Source organism: Suncus etruscus, chromosome 1 (genome assembly GCF_024139225.1).
Source record: "Suncus etruscus isolate mSunEtr1 chromosome 1, mSunEtr1.pri.cur, whole genome shotgun sequence".
NCBI lineage: Eukaryota > Metazoa > Chordata > Mammalia > Eulipotyphla > Soricidae > Suncus > Suncus etruscus.
Genome location: NC_064848.1, coordinates 111,500,327 through 111,523,739, shown reverse-complemented (window position 1 = coordinate 111,523,739; position 23,413 = coordinate 111,500,327). Strand labels below are relative to the sequence as shown.

At 39.8% G+C, this 23,413-nt stretch overlaps 1 protein-coding gene across 1 annotated transcript in view; it reads right to left on the bottom strand.

The window, feature by feature from the left end:
- GSAP (gamma-secretase activating protein) overlaps positions 1–23,413 on the bottom strand; it is an 85,340-nt gene that overhangs the window by 21,011 nt on the left and 40,916 nt on the right. Inside the window, exons 17-19 of the mRNA XM_049777340.1 lie at positions 22,290–22,359; positions 21,673–21,755; positions 14,269–14,322 (exon numbers count right to left, since the gene is read on the bottom strand). Of these exons, the coding sequence (XP_049633297.1) occupies positions 14,269–14,322; positions 21,673–21,755; positions 22,290–22,359 (207 nt within the window). The remainder of the gene's footprint in view (positions 1–14,268; positions 14,323–21,672; positions 21,756–22,289; positions 22,360–23,413) is intronic.

Here is a 23,413-nt window from a genome sequence, read left to right as displayed (position 1 = left end):
AAAGTGAAGTACTGATAGTTTTACTTTTTAAAAGATACACAATCAAATCAGGGAAGACAGATTTGTGATACACTTTTCTGCCAAAATAGATACATTTTTAAAATATCTGACAAATACTATGAAGCAAAGTGAGCTCATACCTATGTGTTAACGTACTATTTAAGGGGAAAAAAGACTGTAAATAAAATATGCCTCAATCAGGACAAATTCTCTTGGAACCAAAAATATAATACAGAGGATAAAATGCTTGCATTGCATGCAGTTGACCAGTGTCTGATCCCCAGCACCATATTATGGTCCCATGAGCACAGCCTTGAGCCAAGCGAAGGAAGGAAGGAAGGAAGGAAGGAAGGAAGGAAGGAAGGAAGGAAGGAAGGAAGGAAGGAAGGAAGGAAGGAAGGAAGGAAGGAAGGAAGGAAGGAAGGGAGGGAGGGAGGGAGGGAGGGAGGGAGGGAGGGAGGGAGGGAGGGAGGGAGGGAGGGAGGGAGGTTGGTTGGAAGGGAGGTTGGTTGGAAGGGAGGGAGGAAGGGAGGAAAGAAGGAAGGGAGGGGGCTGGGCGGTGGCGCTAAAAGGTAAGGTGCCTGCCTTGCCTGCGCTAGCCTTGGACGGACCGCGGTTTGATCCCCTGGTGTCCCATATGGTCCCCCAAGCCAGGAGCAACTTCTGAGCACATAGCCAGGAGTAACCCCTGAGCGTTACCGGGTGTGGCCCAAAAACCAAAAAAAAAAAAAAAAAAAAAAAAGAAGGAAGGGAGGAAGGAAGGAAGGAAGGAAGGAAGGAAGGAAGGAAGGAAGGAAGGAAGGAAGGAAGGAAGGAAGGAAGGAAGGAAGGAAGGAAGGAAGGAAGGAAGGAAAGAAGGAAGGAAGGAAGGAAGGAAGGAAGGAAGGAAGGAAGGAAGGAAGGAAGGAAGGAAGGAAGGAAGGAAGGAAGGAAGGAAAGGGGAGGTGGAGAGGGGAGGAAGGGAGAGAGAGGGGGAAAAAGGGGGGAGAAAGAAAGAAGGATGGAAGCTCTTAGTAGCTACACCATCAAAATTCTTTCTATACTACACCATAGTATCACTCCATCATAATTCTTTCTGAAATCACAGTCATAATTAAACATGAATTTGAAGTATCAGTAAATTATATAATACTACTTTGCTGTTTTAGAAACCTGTAAGGATGTAGTCCTACTGACAACTGCCAGTAAACAAATTGTGTTGTGGCGACATCTAGTGGTCATTTAGCTGAGAGTTAATCTGCCTTGTCACAGGATCCCTGCCAGGTCAGTCCATCAGACTCTGAGGAGGAAGGGTGGACCTGTAACTTTTTCCTTGTCTCTTCCTCTCAAACCTAATGTCATCTTCCTGTCAGCACCCCTCATACACCAACACTAGCTCCTAAAATATTATTTTCTATAAATTGCCTTAGTTTTTAATTCATTTTCGAAAAATGTCCTTATGCCCTTTCGTCAACTGAGAATAAAGAGATAAAACGGTTGATGAATGGTCTTCCAGGGGCTCCAGCACCCACTGACTGTGTGTATTGGTATGTGTGTTCATTTGAGTACCTCCTGAGAAGATCTAAAGCTGTACCTGATTTTCAAGGGAATCCAGAACCCAAAATAGTTCAAAATTGATGAGTTAGGAGAAATATCTAGACTTTCTTGTAGATAATAAGATAGACCACATTTAATAAGAAATTTGACTAGCCAACCAGAAATATTACCATATGAACATTTAGGCCTTTTAAAGAGGTAACCAGTCTATTATATGCTATTGAAAGGGTATAGAGGAAAACATTGATAGGCCTGTGCCACCATTTGCTACCTAACTGTTAAAGTTTTAGTAGATGATAAAAACTCACAGAGATCACTACAAACAGGAAAGTCTATTCTAAACCCCAAGAAACATATGAAGCCTAAAGGATGATGGTGGATTTGAGTAAGTGAGACAGAAACAGAAATGGAAAGAAGGGATGTTCCAGGTGAGAGCAAGGAACAAACTATGGATTGAGGGTATAGCTTAGAGTCACAGTATCAAAGTGAGAGAACAAACTTTGTTGAAGAAATTTTCCTCTATAATGTAATTCCTAATCCTTGAGAACCTCTTGGGTTTTGTATCTTGGAGATTTTATTGATGTGGTATGTGACCTGGGCTACATAAATCCCATCAGCTCTCCAGTGATCCTCATATCCAACCAGGGCTTTTGCTTGAGCATGAACAGGTAATTCCAGTTTCTACTCTAGCCCCAAAATTTGTTCCTCAGTTGACACATTTGGTTTACAGGCAAGTGAGGAACCTGCTATATGAAGATCTGTGATTGTAGTGTTGAGTAGCAGGTCAAAGAGAAAATGAGAGTCAGACTCTTCCATTCCAAGTTAACAGTGAATGGTGTGCTCACTAGTCCAGAGTGTAGAAGAAATTCATAGATTAAAATTTTTAGATGCTATTACACAGCCAGGGGACAGAAGCTACATATCACTTACTAAAAACCAACCTGGGTAAACAAAAATCTATTCTTCTCAGTCAACTATGAATCTTGGATGTTTAGAACTTGGGATGACACCAGCAATACACAATGAAGTCTCATGAGCCTGAGAAGCAAATCACCAGGCTACTTGGAAAGAGTTCAAAATTCTTTAAAAAAAATGGGACTGAAGTGATAGCACAGTGGGTAGGGAGTTTGCTTTGCTTGCAGCCAACTTAAGTTCAATCCCTGACATCCCATATGGTCCCTTGAGCCTGACAGGAGCTATTTCTGACTGTAGAGCCAGGAATAACCCAAATGCTGCTGGGTGTGAAAAAAGAAATAAAAACAAAAACAAAGTGTATACACATACATACACACACACACACACACACACACAAACAGACAGACACACAAACTCACTCACTTTATAAAACAATAGCCAGCTAGAACTAGTGTTGGGGGTTTTATGTTAAGGAATATAAGTCAGAAAAAGAAAAATAATAAGGAAATAATTGAAAAGTACTTTGAAGGAATAGCAAAAGACATTTATTTCACCTTAATGTTCCAGAAGTAGTTCAGAAACAAAGAGCAAATACTAAGTACTATAGCAAAAGACATCCCATAGCTTTCATCACTGAGGAAATTACAAGGCCTATACCAAGAACTGTGGCTAAAGATCAAATACACATTTAATCTCTATATGTACAAATGCCCAACTGGGCTTCGGAAAATCCACTAGTGATCCTTCCTCAGCCTCCTTCTAGGTTCCAGTGTCATCGCTGTTCATCAGCCCTTTGGGGCCAGCCAGTTTTGTGTCAGGGAGGGAATAGGGAACCTCACACCTTGATCCCTTCCACCAAATGCAAATGGGGCTGTCTTTTGTAGTTTTTTCCCTGCCTCCTTCTGGATCCCAGAGCCATTGCTGAATCTTTGCTTCTTGGGGACAGGGAGGCCCCTATCCCAATCCCCTCTACCATGCTTAAACAAGGTCTCCTTCCCAGCCTTCCCCCAGCTTCCTTCTGGGCTCCACTGCCTTTACTGAAATCCCATTCCTTTCCATCAGACCTCCTTTTCCCACAAAGGACTATAAAATTGAACTCATTTCAACTTATATCATAGACTTCCTGGTAGATTGGATCTAGCACTTTTTTCAACACCCTGATACTCCAGCACTCCAAACCACTAAATACAAAGACCAATGGGGAAGCTAGAGTCCACTACCCAGCAAAACTCTCGTTTACATGGGACGGAGGATAAAAAACATTCTCAGACAAAAAAGAACTCGCAATATTTGCGCTAACCAAACTGACCCTAAATGAACAGTTACTCAAAGATCAATTACACAAACAAATTCCCAATTGTAACAACAACCCTACACAATATAATGGCACAATAGCCCTTCCTGTTAATAGTGCCCTTAAATGTTAATGGATTAAGCTCTCCCATCAAGAATAATTACAGCTATTTAGATTGAGCAGGTGTCCAACCAACTGCTCTTTATAGCTGTCTATAATGTTCTAATGCTTTTACCCACAGAAACGGGTACAGAATGTGTATGGAAGCCAGGGATTATCACTGTAGTGCTGACTATAAGTAGTTTTACTGTCTTAATTATACTATGTCTATAATAATTCCTTGATCTTTTGTCCATAATGATACTTGGAGATATAGATTGGTCATGACAGTTCCACATTGCAATGCTATACTATATAAAACTCAGAAGACAGGGCTCATTATGATAATATCACAGTAAAATTCTACTCTATTTATTTTCTACTCAATTATGCCTGCTAATACAATTTAATGCTTATGTCCACAATAGCAATGGAATATGCAACTGCATGCCATGAACTCCTGTTACAGAGCTCATTCATTGAATATGTTATTGTAATCTGTTTTCAATTGTAGGTAGTTTACCATTATAGCAGAATGCTCATAATTTTAGATTGCTTTTATGAAAGAAAACTGGATGCTCAAGATCCATGAGATGATATTTCATGGTATAGACTCCTCTTATAGTGCTCATTACCATTACTCATTATCACTTAGTTTTCTATTTTTGTTTTGTTTTGTTTCTTTGGGTCACACCCAGCAGCACTCAGGGGTTACTCCTGGCTCTACACTCAGAAATCGCTCCTGGCAGGCTCAGGGGACTATACGGGATGCCGGGATTCGAACCACTGTCCTTCTGCATGCAAAGCAAATGCCTTACTGTTGTGCTATCTCTCCGGCCTCTATCACTTAGTTTTCTAAACTTGAAAATTATGATTGTTTTTAAAAATGCTCTATACACAATCTAACCCATTTAATCTTTCTTCAGTAAAGTTTGCTCTCACCAATCATGACTGACCTTGAAAATGGAAAACCTTTACATCTGACTTGCCGGCTTTCTATTTTTTAAACATTCTGTCCCATTTCACCTGGGTCAGCTTGTAAACTGTAACCCATGAATCGATCCTCAGTGTCTATGTGTGCACTAGTGTATGTGTTGGCCACTTCAATGGCTGTCTAATGTCTGTCTACATTGTACACTGTCCTTCCCTGTTATATATAACCCCTCCTTCCTCCCTTTGTTTACCACCTTACAAATTCTTTTCTAGCCCTTCACTCTCTCACCTCCCCATCTGTTATTTCCCCCCATTTAACCCTTTTTAAACTCAGTTCTTAACCCCTCAGGAAGCAGAACATTCTCTCCACCCCAGCCAGCTGCCAATCAGCTCCCAAAACTGAAAAGATAGATTCTCAGCCTGAGAAGCTACTGCTTCTGCCACTACTGCTGATTTGCTCTAGTTGGCCTCTTTTCCTCCACCTCTCTTCACTGTGGAGTGTTGTTCACTAACAGATTTGGTTTCTGAGAAGCTAGCAGCTCGAGGATATTTCCTGATATGTGACTCTTGGTAGCCTTTTAGACTCCACACAGGCTGAAACTGTGCTCCGGATTTTATTCTCCACCCCACCCCAGACTATTTCAAAAGACTTAAAGGGAACATGTATATCTCCTTTGAATATTTCATTAAATATATTTCCTTAAAAGCTATAAGCCTTACTGTCTATCTTCTTTTTTAAAAAAAACTTTATTTATTGATTGATTAGTTGTTGGGCCACACCCAGAACCACTCAAAGGTCACTCCTGGCTCTGCACTCAGAAATCAACCCTACCAGGTTGGGGAACCATATGGGTGCTGGGAATCGAATCGGGTCCCTCCCAGGTCAGCCGCATACAAGGCAAATGCCCTACCGTTGTGCTATCTCTCTGGCCCCAGCTACTGTCTATCTTCTTATGTGGTGGCAATTTCCTCCATTTGTTTGGATCTATTTAGTAGGGAATTCTAGTAGATAAGTTTCTCTAGTGTTCTGAGTTCATGTTAGAACCAGGTTATAGGGATTGTTTAGCTTGTTACTTTTACCCCCATATGCACCAGTAGTACCATGTGGCATTGTTCTTTTTTGGCATAGGCACATTAAAATGGGGAAATCTTATGTGTGCAAACAAGTTCTTACCTAATAGAGAAAGGAACTCATAAATTTTATATTGCAGTGGGGTGTTAAACTCTGAACATTTGCCATAGTGACTTGGCTTATGATTCATAAGATCTGACATTGACTATTCACCCCTGAACCTTGGACCCCATCTATGGTAATAGCACAGTTTTCTACACCAGCACCAGAAATTGAACTTCTACCAGAGAAGGCCCTACTGCTGACTTACTCCAGAGGGATTCATATAGCACCCTAATAACTTGGTAGCAAACAACAACCACCTTCTTTCAGGACAGGGTTCTCTGCATTGCCACCTAATGGTGAGATGAAATCAGAAGACACTGTGTGTCAACTGATTTCAATATAGAATCTGTACAGAAACTATGTAAACTTGATAGCAACAACCATGATTGTGAAGAGCTTTTACTGGGACCACAAAGAAAGACTTTGGGGTTGGATAACTTAGAATGACTGGAGTCTAGAATTAGTCTTATGCCAGGATACTTCATGGGTAAAGTCTCCCTGTTTTTAGGCCAAAGGTTTTTCCTTTTTATTTTCCCCATATTTTGCTGTGCCTATACAAACAACAACTGCCACACACACCATTTTATTGTATTTTTATCTCTTATTTTAAAAAAAAAGAGCTTACTAAACCTTCTGCTATTGTATTAATGACTTTATTGGAGATACAATAATTTTCACAAATACACTTGCTACTAAACTTTTCTTCTTTCTTTTTTCTTTCTTTCATTTTAATTTTTAGTTTTTCTTTCTATTTTCATTCTATTTTTTCAATAACTTTGCTTTTCCTTATCTTGAAAGAAATGTATTATGATCAGTTATGTCAACTATGTGATGCATTTTCTTTAAATTAAAAAAATGTTTTTTAAAAATCTACTAGTATTTCCCACATATCCAGTAATGTTGGTTATATGTCAAATGTTAACTGAAATTTCCTGGAATACTATATTCTTATCAAGCAAACATTGATAAGAATTTTTTGTTTGTGCGTTTTTGGGCCATCCCCGATGACGCTTGGGGGTTACTCCTGGATAAGCACTCAGAAATCGCTCCTGGCTTCAGAGACCATACCCACATGGTATGGATGCTGGGGGATTGAACTACAGTTTGTACTAGGCAGATGTCCTATCGCTTGTGCCACTGCTCCATGACACTGTGTTTGTACTGGGACTCAGCTCCTAAGTGATGATGGTTGTTTATGAGTAGAAAAGATCAAAAATGAAAGTGTCTGGCATTTTATTAAGCAAATAGGTAGATGCCTGTTCTGCCCAATAAAAAGTATTTTATACTATCTTAAAAATAAAGTTGCAGATTAAACACAACTATCTAAATTAAGAACAAGCTAGGCTTCGACTGCATTTTCCCCATGGCTCAGGCTCCTAAGAATAAGGAATAAGTTGGTTAAATAAAAGGCTTCTTAACTGATAAAATATAAACTTAAATTTTCTGACACATAAAAATACTTTGAGAAAAACACTTTCTCTACCTGCATTATGTTCATTCAATGCTATTATATTCAAATTACTTATGTCCTGTAAGTTTTAATTCTCTATGCTTCCTATGGCATATTCTCTTGGTCACTTAACCTTAAGGGAATTAAAACAATGTATAAAAATATTCATCGCAACATTATTAGCAAAAATATTTTTAATATTATCTTTATTTAAGCACCTTGACTACAAACATGACTGTAGTTGGGGTTCAGTCATAAAGAGAAAACAAAAAATATTTTTAATGTGGCTGGAGACCAAATAACTGTTAGAAAAAGAGAAGTATGATTCAGGATATAAGTCCCAGCCTATTAGCAGTAGCCATATGTGGCGAGGTGGTTTTTAAAGAAAAAGTGAAGGCCAGAAAGATACTTTGAAGTCATAAAAAAATCACAATTTTAAAAAAGAGATCATAATTATCAAGTTAATATGACAAAAAATGCTTATAGTTTATCATCTTTAGTAATAACTCTGAACTGATATTATTAGTATTAGATAAAATATGTATGACCTATATGCAAAGGACAAGAATATGTGAAGGAAATAGGTGATCTATTAGGAATTTTAGCACTGTGAAGATAGATTGTTTGAAGATTATAAATATCTTGTCTTGTATGCAATTGGCCACAGTTTCTATCCCTGGCACCACTTGCAGTTTCTCCAGCATCACTTCCAGGTAAAATGACACCCTTCTTAACCTTCCCCCAAAGTAAGATTTTCTTCATTGGCATTTAATTTCTACAATAAAGACATATTGGGTTTTTAGGACTAGGATAGGTACAGAAACATTAAAGTGAAATAAAAATGAAAGTTTCTCTTCAAAAGAGCCTTTAAAGTGATTGATGAACCCATTTCTTTTCTCTGGTCCTCTTGCCTTGGTAGCTTCACAGTGTTCTTGCTGTCTGCCTAGAACTTTATCTGTACTTCCTTTGGGGCCCCCTCTTGGGCCCAAAAGCCAGAGCCACTAGTCCTGCCCCTACCAGCTCTCTCATTCCCAGAGCATCTCTGACCTCAAACACCCACGCCTCTCTTGCAGCTGCCCAGGCCTGCCCTGCCCATGGAGGATCCAAAAGAACCAAATGTAAATAAAAGGCAGCAGCACACTGAGCAGCCTGCTGCCAAAAGCTGAGATTTCCCACTGCACACCAAGCTATAATTAATAAGCAGTTGTGCCAAGAACAACAAAAGTGCCTAAAGGAAACAGTGCTTTTAAAAAATTTCCCATCTTTGGGAGTTGTCTCGAACACTCTTGGTCCCAAAGTATAGCAAGGAGAAGGAAAGAAACTGATTGGAGGAGAAGAAACACAAATATTAAAGCATGGGGTCCACAGGCCAAATAATCTCAGGTGCATTGGTAGTGTTTAAAAAAAAGGACATAACTAAATATCCAAGTCAAAGGCAACAACAATAGACTCAAGAGATCCAAACTTTAATAACAAACTTAAAATGTGCCTGCTATACTGGCAGGCTAGGGGGTAGGGGGTGGTATGGGATACACTTGAGGAATATTAATGGAGGGAGGTCAACACTGGTGATGGGATTGACCCTGATTCATTATATATCTGAAACCCAACTATGAAGAACTTTGTAAATCACAATGATTTCAATAAAATAAAAAATTTAAATATCCCATTTTTTAACTATAAGCATAGTCTTTTCTACTCGCTCAAGCCCACCCCATTCTGCCCAGAGTCCCCAGAATCTCAAATGACACCAGCAAACCAAAAAAAAACTCTAATAGATACGGCTCAGGGGCCCGAAGGAAGGTGTGAAACCCGGACTGAGTTCCCACAGAGCCCACACGGTTCACTCTAAAGACACAAAAGCTCTTCTCAGAACCAGAAGGAAATGAGATAATCCCAGTCTAGGTCACATAATGGTTTTGAAATGTTCTTTGTATCTATGTGTGTGTTTTGAGGGGGAGACAGCATACTTAAAATAAAAAACAGCTGTGAGATCATCTCCCTCAATGTCAATGGACTAAATTCACCAATTAAAAGACACAGAGTGGCAAAATGGGTCAAAAAGATGAATCCAGGGCCTGGAGAGATAGCACAGCGGCGTTTGCCTTGCAAACGGCCAATTCAGGACCAAAGGTGGTTGGTTCGAATCCCGGTGTCCCATATGGTCCCCCGTGCCTGCCAAGAGCTATTTCTGAGCAGACAGCCAGGAGTAATCCCTGAGCAATGCCGGGTGTGACCCAAAAACCAAAAAAAAAAAAAAAAAAAGATGAATCCAGCCTTCTGCTGCCTACAAGAAACACACCTGAATAGTCAGAACAAACATAGACTCAAAATCAAAAGCTGGATAAAAATCATCCAATCAAACAACACCCTTAAAAAAGCTGGGATACACACAACACCTTTACAAAAGCTGGGATAGGGGCCGGGCGGTGGCGCTGAAGGTAAGGTGCCTGCCTTGCCTGCGCTAGCCTTGGACAGACCGCGGTTCCATCCCCCGGTGTCCCATATGGTCCCCCAAGCCAGGAGCAACTTCTGAGCACATAGCCAGGAGTAACCCCTGAGCGTTACCGGGTGTGGCCCAAAAACCAAAAAAAAAAAAAGCTGGGATAGCCATATTAATATCTGATGACACCAACTTTATACTCAGAAAAGTTGTAAGGAACAAAGATGGACACTATGTACTAATCAAGGGATATGTGCAACAGGAAGAAATCAGACTATTAAACATATATGTACCCAATGAGAGACGAGCAAATTATCTAATACAATTACTGACAAATCTGAACGAAGACATCAATAATAACACAATAATTGTGGGAGACCTCAACACGGCCCTGTCAACATTTGATAGGTCTACCAGACTGAAACCCAACAAAAACATACTAGCCCTGAAAAGAGTAATGGAAGAAAGAGGACTAGTAGATATATATAGGACACTCCACCCCCAAAAACCTGGATACACATTCTTCTCCAATGTACATGGGTCATTATCCAGGATAGACTACGTGCTGACACATAAAACATACCTTCATAAAATCAAGAGGATAGAAATCTTGCAAGCTACCTTTGCTAATCACAAGGCTCTGAAATTAGATGTGAACTACAAAGGCACACAGAAGAAAAACTTTAACAATTGGAAATTAAACAGCCTGCTACTGAACAACCAGTGGGTCCGAGAGGAAATCAAAGCTTTCCTGAAAACAAATGATAATGAAGACACAAACTGCCAGAATCTATGGGACACAGCAAAAGCAGTCCTGAGAGGTAAGCACGCATCACGAAGGAAGAAGGGGCATACCTGAATAACCTAATGACACAGCTCATAAAATTAGAAAATGACCAACAAAAGGAACCAAAAATAGGGAGACAGAGGGAAATAACAAAACTGAAAGCAGAAATCAATGAAGTGGAAAACCAAAAAACAATCCAAAAGATAAACGAAAGCAGAAGTTGGTTCTTTGAAAAAATAAACAAGATTGATAGACCATTGGCAAAACTCACAAAGAAGAGAGAGAAACCTGATAACCCATATTAGAAATGAAAAGGGGGAGATCACGACAGATATATCAGAGATCCAAAGGGTAATCAGAGAATACTTTGAGAAAGTTTATGCTACTAAACATGAGAACCTAGAACAAATGAATAAATTCTTGGACACTTATAACCTTCCACAGTTAAGTAAGGAGGATGTAGCATATATAAATACCCCCATCACTATTGAGGAAATTGAAACTGTAATCAAACATCTTCCCAAAAAGAAAAGCCCAGGCCCAGATGGATTTACTAATGAATTCTTTCAAACCTTTCAAGAGGAACTACTACCAATCCTAGCCAGGCTCTTCCATGAAATTAAAAACGGGAACACTCCCAAACAGCTTTTATGAAGCCAACATCACCTTGATACCTAAACCAGACAGAAATGCTGTCAAAAAAGAAAATTACAGACCAATATCCCTGATGAATGCAGATGCAAATATCTTCAAAAAAACCCTGGCAAATAGGATCCAATGCATCATCAAGAAGATCATACACTACAACCAAGTAGGTTTCATCCCAGGAATGCAAGGATGGTTTAACATATGTAAATATTTCAACATCATATACAATATCAACAACAAGAAAAATAAAAATCACATGATCATATCAATAGATGCAGAGAAAGCATTTGATAAGGTCCAACACCCATTCTTGATCCAAACTCTCATCAAGATGGGAATGAAAAGAACCTTTCTCAATCTAGTTAAAGCCATCTACCACAAGCCAATGGCAAATATTATCCTCAATGGAGAAAAACTAAAAGCCTTTCCTCTAAATTCTGGTACAAGACAAGGCTGTCCGCTCTCATTCCTCTTCAACATAATACTGGAATTTCTTGCTATAGTGATCAGGCAAGAAAAAAATAGCAAGGGAATCCAGATAGGAAAGGAAGAAGTCAAGCTCTCACTGTTTACAGATGACATGATACTCTACTTAGAAAACTCTAAAGACTACCAAAAAGCGTCTAGAAACAATAGACACATATAGCAAGGTGGCAGGCTACAAAATTAACACACAGAAATCAATGGCCTTTTTATACACCAATAATGATAGGGAAGAGAAGGAAGTCAAGAAAGCAATCCCATTAACATTAGTGCCACACAAACTCAAATATCTTGGAGTCAACTTGACCAAAGACGTGAAGGATCTATACAAAGAAAACTATAAAGCCCTGCTCCAGGAAATGAGAGGACACACAGAAATGGAAACACATACCCTGCTCTTAGATTGGCAGGATTAACATAATCAAAATGGCAATACTCCCCAAAGCATTGTACAGATTTAATGCGATCCCTCTAAAGATACCCATGACATTCTTCAAAGAAGTGGATCAAACACTTATGAAGTTCATCTGGAACAATAAACACCCTCGAATAGCTAAAGCACTCCTAGGGAAAAGAAAAACGAGAGGCATTACTTTCCCCAATTTTAAACTGTACTAAAAGCAATAGTTATCAAAACAGCATGGTATTGGAATAAAGACAGACCCTCAGATCAGTGGAATAGGCTTGAGTTATCAGACAATGTTCCCCAAATATACAATCACCTAATTTTTGACAAAGGAGCAAGAAATCCTAAATGGAGCAAAGAAAGCCTCTTCAACAAGTGGTGCTGGCAGAACTGGTTAGCCACTTGCAAAAAAGCGAACATAGACCCCCAGTTAATACCATGTACGAAGGTAAAATCCAAATGGAATAAAGACCTTGATATCAGACCTGATACCATAAGGTATATAGAACAACACGTATATAAAACGCTCCATGACATTGAGACTAAAGGCATCTTCAAGGAGGAAACTGCACTTTCCAAACAAGTGGAAGCGGAGATCAACAGATGGGAATACATTAAGCTGAGAAGCTTCTGCACCTCAAAGAAAATAACGCCCAGGATACAAGAGCCACCCACTGAGTGGTAGAAACTATTCACCCAATACCCATCAGAGAAGGGGCTAATATCCAAAATATACAGGGCACTGACAGAACTTTACAAGAAAAAAACATCTAATCCCATCAAAAAAGGAGAAAAAATGAACAGACACTTTGATAAAAAAAAAAAAAAAAAGAAATACAAATGGCCAAAAAGCACATGAAAAAATGCTCCTCATCACTGATCATCAGGGAGATGCAAATCAAAACAATGATGAGATACCATCTCACACCACAGAGTTGGCACACATCACATAGAAAGAGAACAATCAGTGCTGGCGAGGATGTGGAGAAAAAGGAACTCTTATCCACTGCTGATGGGAATGCCATCTAGTCCAACCTCTATGGAAGGTGATATGGAGATTCCTCCAAGAACTGGAAATTGAGCTCCCATTCGACCCAGCTCTTCCACTCCTAGGGATATACCCTAGGAATACAAGAATACAATACAAAAACCCCTTCCTCACACCTATATTTATTGCAGCACTATTCACAATAGCCAGGCTCTGGAATCAACCAAGATGTCCTTCAGCAGACGAATGGCTAAAGAAACTGTGGTACATATACACAATGGAATATTATGCAGCTGTCAGGAGAGATGAAGCCATGAAATTTTCCTATACATGGATGTACATGGAATCTATCATGCTGAGTAAAATAAGTCAGAGGGAGAGAGAGAGAGACGCAGAATAGTCTCATTCATCTATGGGTTTTAAGAAAAGTAAAAGTCATTTTTGCAACAATCTTCAGAGACAATGAGAAGAGGGCTGGAACTTCTAGCTCACTTCATGAAGCTCACCACAAAGAGTGGTGAGTGCAGTTATAGAAATAACTACACAGAGAACTACCATAATCATGTGAATGAATGAGGAAACTGGACAGCCTATCTAGAGTACAGGCGGGGTCAGGTGGGGAGGAAGGAGATTTGGGACATTGGTGGTGGGAATGTTGCACTGGTGAAGGGGGTGTTCTTTATATGACTGAAACCTAATAACAATCATATTTGTAATCAAGATGTTTAAATAAAGAAAAAAAATAGCTGTGAGGCCTTGAAAAATAATTGATAGGACTCTAGTCTGGAACAGCCTGGGACACAGAGCATGTTCCACAAGAGCCTGTTCTAGTTGGTTCACCCTGAGCCCTGTCATTTTGGCTTCATAAAATGTCCCTCTTTAAAGAGCATTCCTAAGAATTGTCTTAATATCATCCTCAGTCACTACCCAGCCAATTAGGAAGGATTTTCTAGAGCGTCAACTCTAGCCCTATTCTTACCTTCCCCAAGAGTCTTTTCTGAAACCACCATAACACTCAGGGGGCACCCAGATTTCCCTTGGCTGAGTGCAGTAGTCAGCAAGGAGCCCATTCCTGCCCAGTTTGTTGTCTCTCACTGGAAGGAACTTACCTTTATAAGAGGCAATGCAATCTCATCTGTCATATAAGTTATTCCAGGAATTTCCTATGGAGAAAAATATACATACAACTGTTGAGTATCTTAACTGCCACCGTTTCTAAACTTCAGGAAGTTTTTTTTTTTTTTTCACGGAAGCAGAAAACAGCTTGATGTGACCCAGCATCCACTTTGTTTTAAAAAATTTAGTTGAATTATATAATATTTAAATACAGTGGAGGTGAGGGTTAGAAACCCCATTCCATGGTAGAAAACTTGCCACAAAGAGCAGGGGAGTGCAGTTATGGCAGAGAAGGGGCCACAATGACCATCATAATTGGAAAGTATCATTCTAGACAAGAACTGGGTGCTTAAAGGAGATAAAGTTATATGAGTGATACCTCTTTAGTAACATTATTTATTGCAAAGCACAATGCCTAAAAGAAAAAAGGAAAAAAGAAGTGAGGGTGGGTGTGGAGAGAGAGAGATAGACAGAGAGACAGAGACAGAGAGAGAGACAGAGACAGAAACAGAGAGACAGAGACAGAGAGAGACAGAGACAGAGAGAAAGATGGGGGGAAATGTCTGCTCAGAGGTATGCAGGACAGAATATTAGTGGTGGAAAATGTGCACTGGTTTGGGGCCACACCCATTGACGCTCAGGGGTTACTCCTGGCTATGCGCTCAGAAATTACTCCTGGCTTGGGGGACCATATGGGACTCCAGGGGATCGAACCATGGTCTATCCTAGGCTAGCGCTTGCAAGGCAGACACCTTACCTCTAGCGCCACCGCGCCGGTTCCTAAAGTTTTTTATTTGTTTGTTTTTTATGAAATATAGGGACAAGTAGCAGGTAGGGTGCTTGCCTTGCAGGCAGCAGACCCAAGTTCAATCCACAGCTCCCCATATGGTCCCCCAAGCACCAGCAGGAGTGATTCCTGAATGAAGTCAGGAGTTACCCTTGAGCACTTGCCAGGATTGCACTCAAAATTTTAAAAAATAAAAAAACATAAAAAATGATCTATAAATTTATTCAGGATTAGGTTTTATGCCTACAATGCTCTAACACCAGTCCCTTCACCAGTGTCCACTTCCCTTTTAGGCACTGTGGTTTACAATATTGTTACTGATAGGGTATTACTATCAGTAATACCAGTCCTCTTCCAGAGTGACCATTTTGATCTATCTTTTCATAGTGGTTCCTTTCATAACCTATTAACTTCCACCTTCCCAGTGGCAAGATTCCTACTAAGGACCAATTCTCCTGGTTTTTACTTCTATTTCCATTCATATCAGTTATTCCTCTCCTATGTTTCTTTGTGTCATACATATGAGTGAAATCATTGTATGCCCATCACTTTAAACAAGAAGCTGGGACCAGAGAGATAGTACAGCAGGTGGGCACTTGAACTTGCAGGTTTGAGCCCCAGCTTCCTACAGGCTCCTCCAAGCACTGCCATGCAACATCCCTAAGCAAAAAATCAGGAGTAAGTCCTAAGCATATTTGGGTGTGAACTAGTAACTAAAATAACAAAAACAAACAAATAAATAGAGACTGCTCAAAGGGCCAGGCACATGCTTTGCATTAGGGAGACCTGAATCTGGTCCCTGAGCACTACCATGAGCAACATCAATCATGCCTGAGAGCAACCCTAGGCATCACACCATAGTCTTTTGAAAAGAATACAAAGAATAAACCTACCATTGGGCCAGAGAGATAGCAGAAAGGTAGGGTGTTTACCTTCCATGCAAAAGGATGGTGGTTTGAATCCAGGTGTCCCATATGGTCCCCTGAGTCTGCCAGGAGCAGATCTGAGCATAGAGCCATAAGCCATAGAGCCCCTGAGAGCTGCTGGGTGTGACCCCCCAAAAAATAAAATAAAATAATAAAAATAAACCTATCATGGAAAAGAACAGAGCAAATACATATTGTGACTATGTTTCACATAGATGGCCTGTTTCTATATTCCTTCCTCCCTCCTCCTCTTCTCTTGCAATGAAAGATATTACAGTTGGCCCCAGCCCCATTAGAAGGAACCAAGATTGGGGCCGGCGAGGTGGCGCTAGAGGTAAGGTGTCTGCCTTGCAAGCGCTAGCCAAGGAAGGACCGCGGTTCGATTCCCCCGGCGTCCCATATGGTCCCCCCAAGCCAGGGGCAATTTCTGAGCGCTTAGCCAGGAGTAACCCCTGAGCATCAAACGGGTGTGGCCCGAAAAACCAAAAAAAAAAAAAAAAAAAAAAAAGAAGAAGGAACCAAGATTAATAGGTTTTCTGTATGGCTTTAGGGAAAAAATTGCCTCCAAGTTTCCAGAGATGAGAGAGTATCATAAGGAGTTAAAACAGGAGAGGCATTAAGGGATTAAGGCACTTGCCTTGCACACAGCCAACTCATGTGCAATCCCTGCACTACTTATGGTCCACTGAAAGATCCATAGGTGCAGAAAACTCCTCAAACCCACCCAGAGAGATTTTAAGCAGTACTGCCACTTGGCAAAGGCTAAAGAATTTTAATCCGTTGAACTGAAATAGTTTTGTAAATTTTGGTGCCAAAAAAAATTAAGATATAGTTACTTTGGATTAGGAGTATATTCTCTTTTTGGGGAGATGGGGTTTGAGTCATGCCCAACAGTGCTCAGGAATCACTCCTGGCAGGCTTAGGGAACCATATGGGATGCTGAGATTTGAACCACCATCATCCTGGATCAGCTGCATACAAGGCAGATGCCCTACCACTATGCTATCTCTTCAGCCTTGGATTAGGAATATATTATTACACAATAAATAAGCATTTGTTTGTTGTTGTTGTTTTAGTTTGGATTTTTTTTTGGTTTGTTTTTGGGTCACACCCGGCATCACTCAGGGGTTACTCCTGGCTCTATGCTCAGAAATCGCTCCTGGCAGGCTTGGAGGACCATATGGGATGCCGGGATTTGAACCACCGTCCTTCAGCATGCAAGGCAAATGCTTTACCTCCATGCTCTCTCCGGCTCCTTATTGTTGTTGTTTTAATTGTTTAAACAGATATTTTGAATAGCTATCTTAGTGCCAGCTGCTTTTTTACTTTTGGACTTGAAGATAATATAGGTGAGTCACCTTTGAAGTTTTTGTAAATATTTAACACTAGACTTGGGAATGGTTTGCCTTCAAGATATAGTACTTTTCTTTGAGGAATAAAACAAAAAGTTAGAGAACAAAAATTTTTAATAGTTTGTTAAAAAATAGAAACTTCCCACTGACTTTGACAAACATGGACTGGACAGAACCTATCAAGGGACCAATGAGAAAGTTCCTAGCTTAGGCCTCGGCGTAGGATTTATACAAAAACCAAGATCTCTAATTCCGAGGTCTGACTTTGACAACCTCGACTGAGCGGAACCACTGGAACCACACTGAAAGACTCTTTCCTAGGCTTTGTCGTAGGATCTGAGCAAAAACTAAGATTACTAATTACAGAAGATTGTTTACAACAACAGTGATGGAACAGAACTTCTAGAACTGTAAAGAAAAACTCTCTCCTAACCTTCATCCTATGACCTACGGAAATAACAAGATCTCTAGCTACAGAGGCATGATGTCATCATCCACAACTTAGTGAAAAGTTTCCTGGCACCATAAAAAGACTTAGGGGTGTGAAAATGAGTGTATTTGGAGCCTGTTGTTGTTCCCATGGCAGTATGCCTCAAGAGGGGAGATACTCTGTATCTTTTAGGCCAAGGGAATTCCTGTTTTAATTTCCCCAATATTTACCTTGACTTTAAAAAAAAAAAAAAAGAAAAGAAAAAGAAGAAACACAAGCCTTTTTAAGTAGTTGCTGGTTGGGGGTGTTTTTTTTTTTTTTTTACTTTTTGTTTTTTATTGTATTTTGTTTTGTTTTTGTTTTTATTTTGTTTTTTGTTTTTTTCTTAGTAGTTGATGGTTTTTGTTTTTGGTTTGTTCTTTTTTGTTCTTTTTGTACTTTTGTTGTTACTGCCTTATTGTTTTTTGCTTTTTTTTTACCTTTTTCTTCCTTTTTCCCTTTCTTCTTCTAAATGGATATTTATAACACCTAGACAGACTCCTCCTAGTTTTTCTCTCTTGTTTGTTGTTTTTTTCTTCTCTTCTTTCTTCTTTTTTATTTATTTATTTATTTATTTATTTATTTATTTAGGTTTTTGGATCACACCCGGCAGCACTCAGGGATTACTCCTGGATCTATGCTCATAAATTGCTCCTGGCAGGCTCGGGGGACCATATGAGATGCCAGGATTCGAACCACCGTCCTTCTGCATGCAAGGCAAAAACCCTACCTCCATGTTATCTCTCCGGCCTCTCCCTTATCTTTTCTTATATCTCCAACAGAACCATATTATTGGAATCATCTTGTTCAGCCTCATCTCTGAGAACAACTATGGCCAAGTCATTCCTCATCTATAAACACTAGAAATCACCCACCCTACTCTCTAAAAGAAAATAAATTTCATAGAGACTTAGTTATGCTTAGTAACAAAAACAAGTAGTAAATATTCCCAACTTAAATCATAATTTGAGGGGAGAAAATGGTGATACCAAGACTAGACAGTCATATGAACATTTAGTGGAAATAAAAAATGATCAGACTTGAACACCAAACCCTCTAAGTAAGGAGTGACCCTGAGCACAGAGCCAGGACTAAGTCCTGAGTACCACCAGGTGTGGCCAAAATCAAATTAAAAAATTAAAAAATAATCTATTGGGGCCCGTAGAGATAGCACAGCAGTGTTTGCCTTGCAAGCAGCTGATCCAGGACCAAAGGTGGTTGGTTCGAATCCTGGTGTCCCATATGGTCCCTGGTGCCTGCCGGGAGCTATTTCTGAGCAGACAGCCAGGACAGCCAGGAGTAACCCCTGAGCAATGCCGGGTGTGGCCCAAAAACCAAAAAAAAATCTATTGTGTATTTCACTTGTCACTACTCAGTAACAGTACATGTTAAAATATAAGTAAGGAATAAAAATCCCATTATAGCTTTAGATTATAAAAAGTATGACAACACTAATGCAAAGTATAATGCAATATTACATATTAAAATTTTCTAAAATCTTTATTAAAATTCATTTATAAAAAATATTCTATCTGTATGCAGAAATATGAAATGGTACTTTCAGGGCCAGAGCAAGAGTACAGTGGTGAGGGTGTTTGCCTTGCATATAGTCAACCTGGGTTCTATCCTGGCACCTCACATGATAGTCTGAGACCACCAGGAGTAATTCCTGAGTGCAGAGCAAGGAGTAATCTCTAAGCATCACCAGGTGTGGCCAAAACCCCACAAAAAGAAAAGGAGAGAGAAAAAAGATACTGATACTTTCAATTGTGGCACATGTTGACTAAGGGGAAAACATTAAGAGCACTCCTATATTAGAAGAAAGGGAAAAAAATAATTTATATCATTGCTACAGATAGGCAAAAATTCATAGAGCTATAGTATCAGATAACTCTAACTACAAACAGTTTAAAGCAAGACCGTAAACCCTCAGGAAGTTTAGCAGTGGTTGGGGGTTTTCACACTGCCCTTCCTATAGGCCCTCCGGTGTCTCTCTTTACACCCCCTTCAGCTACAACACCCTCATTTCCTCATTTCCTGAGAAATACTGCAGTGAAGAACTGCCCATCAAGAAGGTATTCTGAAACATCCATTAATTTGTGTTCTATTCCCAACATAACCCTGAGAACTGTAGGGCCTACATTTGCCTCCTAGAACTTGGGGCAGTACATAACACTCACAGCTGTGGATGGTGAAGGGAGGAAGCTGAGACTGTGCATTTCCTGAGTCCAGGCTGCTGAACCTGCAAACTTCCGGCCACATTACCACCAGAAGCTGCATTGTGCATTCACAGGAAAAAGTACTCTCAAAGGAAAACAGTACTGGTCTGGAGGGAACAAACTCTGCTCTTTCCCTTATAATTCTGCAGTCAAGCAGGAATATTTGCTAACAGTGAAGACAAGAAGTAAAAACTTGGGAAAATGTTCTCATCTATACAAAAACAATTACAAAAATTACAAAATTTACCAAAAAAAAAAATAAAATTCCCTGACACCACATGGTCCTCCCAACCTCACCAAGAGTGATCCCTGAGTACAGAGGCAAGAATAGACACTGAGCACAACCAGGTGGGCCCCTATAAGCACCAAAATAAATCATAAATTAGATACATTGGACGTGCTTTTTTTAGAACTATTTAAATAGCCTAAATACATTAGGCCAGAGAGATAGTACAGCAGGTATGGCGCTTTCTCTGCATGCATTTGACCCAGGTTTGATCCCAGGGCATCTCATATAGTCCCCAGACACTACCAGGAGTAATTCCTGGTAGATTGTACATGGTTCCCAATTCCCAGGTTATTGTACCACGTTCAAGAAAAAATGAACTATGAGGAGCCAGGAAGATGGTACAGTAGTTAGGATACATATCTTGCATGCTTCCAACACAGATTTTCAGGACCACATGGTCTCATGAATATCACTGGGCCTTGGGACACTCAAGCAGCTCAGCAATAGCTTTGGTGGTCCTGGAAACACAGGGCCTAAACAGCACTCTCAGGCCTTCGCATGCAGCTGCTCTGTTTTGCCAAGAGAGGCCCCCAACTCTCCTGAACATTACCTGGAGAAGTCTAAATTCCCCCAAAAGAAAATGAATAAATATTTAGCTTGGGGGCCAGAGAGATAGCATGGAGGTTAAGGCGTTTGCCTTACATGCTGAAGGACAGTGGTTCAAATCCCAGCATTGCATATGGTCCCCTGAGCCTGCCTGGGGAAATTTCTGAACATAGAGCCAGGAGTAGCCCCTGAGCACTGCTGGGTGTGACCCAAAAACCAAAAAAAAAAAAATTTAGCTTATACTTCCTAATATAGAGCCAGGAAAGTAACTCAATGGGATGGAACACATGCTTTGCCCACTGATTGGTGAATAGTTCTCCCAGATCACTGAGATAAGAGTAAAGCCTGAGGACTGCCAAGTATGGCCCAAAGATTTTACTCTTCTTAAAATTCTGACTCTAGCTCCTTTGTATGGCTAGGAAAGGAGCATTGAAGGTGCTCAAATACCAAGCAGGTAGAATCTCTGAGAACAACTATGACCAAGTCATTCCTCATCTATAAACACTAGAAACCACCCACCCTACTCTCTAAAAGAAAATAAATTCCATAGAGACTTAGCTATGCTTAGTAACAAAAACAAGTAGTAAATATTCCCAACTTAAAGTCTACTACTGTGTTACAGAAGTACCTTAGCCAATAACAAGGGTTCACTACTTTCTTTTTTTGGCCAGAAACTTCAACTCCATTTCTCATCAGTCAAGACAGTCATGATGATAGAAAACCTAATAACTGTGACAGGGATCTCTCACACTTTTCCCACAACTGGGAGTCACTTTATATCCCCTGAGGAATATAAAGTATTGACTTACTGGATTCCACGTGATCACGGAAGAATATGGTAACAGCTGGTCCATGTTGCTAGTCTCTAGATAAATGCTCCAATAGGAAGATGCTGGTAGATTTTTGTTTGAAAGGGAAAAACATAAATAAAATTAAGACATTTTTAAAAAGAATAAGGCAGACTTTTCAACTGAGTTAAATAAATCAACCGAAGTCAATAATGCCTTCATGCTTATCCTCAAACACTGATTATTATGACCCTATCTGTTGATTAAAATCTTCCGATTCTATCTTTCTACATGGAGATTAAATATTTTTATTTGGCACTTAAATCTATCCAAGTGACAGTGTACTACTTCACACAGAATCAATCAACACAAAGTAGAACTAAGTTATATTCCATGGGGGAAAATCACTAATAAGTTTATAGAATTATCATTATCTTATCTCATCAATCTCTGAACAGCCACACCTTCTCACAAAACCACAAGAGAATGAAATTTAATTAGCTGCTGACTGAGAAAGAGAGAGAGAAAAAAAAATCTCCCATCTAGCATTTTGACAGATTGAGACATTATAAATTTACTGTTTTTCCTCAAGCAAGATTCAAAGATTCAATTTAACATGCATCATCAGCAACACCTACCAATTATAAATTCCTGAAGGAGGTCAAACGAATGGCAGGCGGAGACATTCTCAGAAATCCATTGAATGATCTTTTAAAAGAAGAAAATTCTGTGGGCATTTAAGTCTATATCCTGCCCCCTCCACCAAAGAAACCCTAGAATCTCTCTCATTCTAGATTCATTTGTAAATTCCTAAAACTAAACCCTGACATTAGCTTAAAGTTACATAAGCAAGACTGCATGAGTACAAACAGCATTTTAACTGAGGTTCTTTTTATTCTTTACTCTTCAAAATAAATGCCCTTGGCTGGAATCCAAATAAGCCTTCTTCAATCCAATATTTGTTCTTGTTGGCATGGGTCAGAGCATAACAAAATAAGACTGTGAAGAGTTATGGGGATATAAGAGAAAACCAAACCAAACCTGGATGCTTGGAGGCAGCAGAACAAGGTTTGAATTGTAGCTCAGACATTGGTGCAAACATTGTCCCATCATTTAATTTTGTAAACATAACAGTTCTTCACAAGGAAGGACCATGCTTCTTGTTTCAGCATCCCCCTCAGCATCCTCTCTAACCAACCTTTCAGCTTCCTATTCTTGCCTCAGAATCAAAACACTGTAAGGTGAACCCAGGAATGAACACTCAAAATTTTTCCTAGTAATAACCTGTTTTTATTTCCAAACCTAATCCTGCTAGTTGTAATTATTTTCACAATTAAACAATTCAATAAAATATTACTGTTGGCAAACAAAGCATGGGTGCAAAACGAGTACTTTTGTAGGAGCTGGAGAGATAGCATGGAGGTAAGGCATTTGCGTTGCATGCAGAAGAACGGTGATTCGAATCCCAGCATCCCATAACAGGAGCGATTTCTAAGTGTAGAGCCAGGAGTAACCCCTGAGTGCTGCCGGGTATAACCCATAACCCAAAAAACAAAAAGCAAACAAAAATAAAAGTACTGTTATAGCAATGTAAGTTGACATTTAAAAAAAAAGGAAAGATGTCTAGAAATAACTTAGTGTATTGATTACATTTCCCAAAGGAACCCAAGTTTGGTCCCAGCACCACATGTCACCAGTACCCAGAGTCAGGTGTCATCCAGTACCCCAGAGCACCTCTAGGTAGGCTCCTCCCACATAAAAC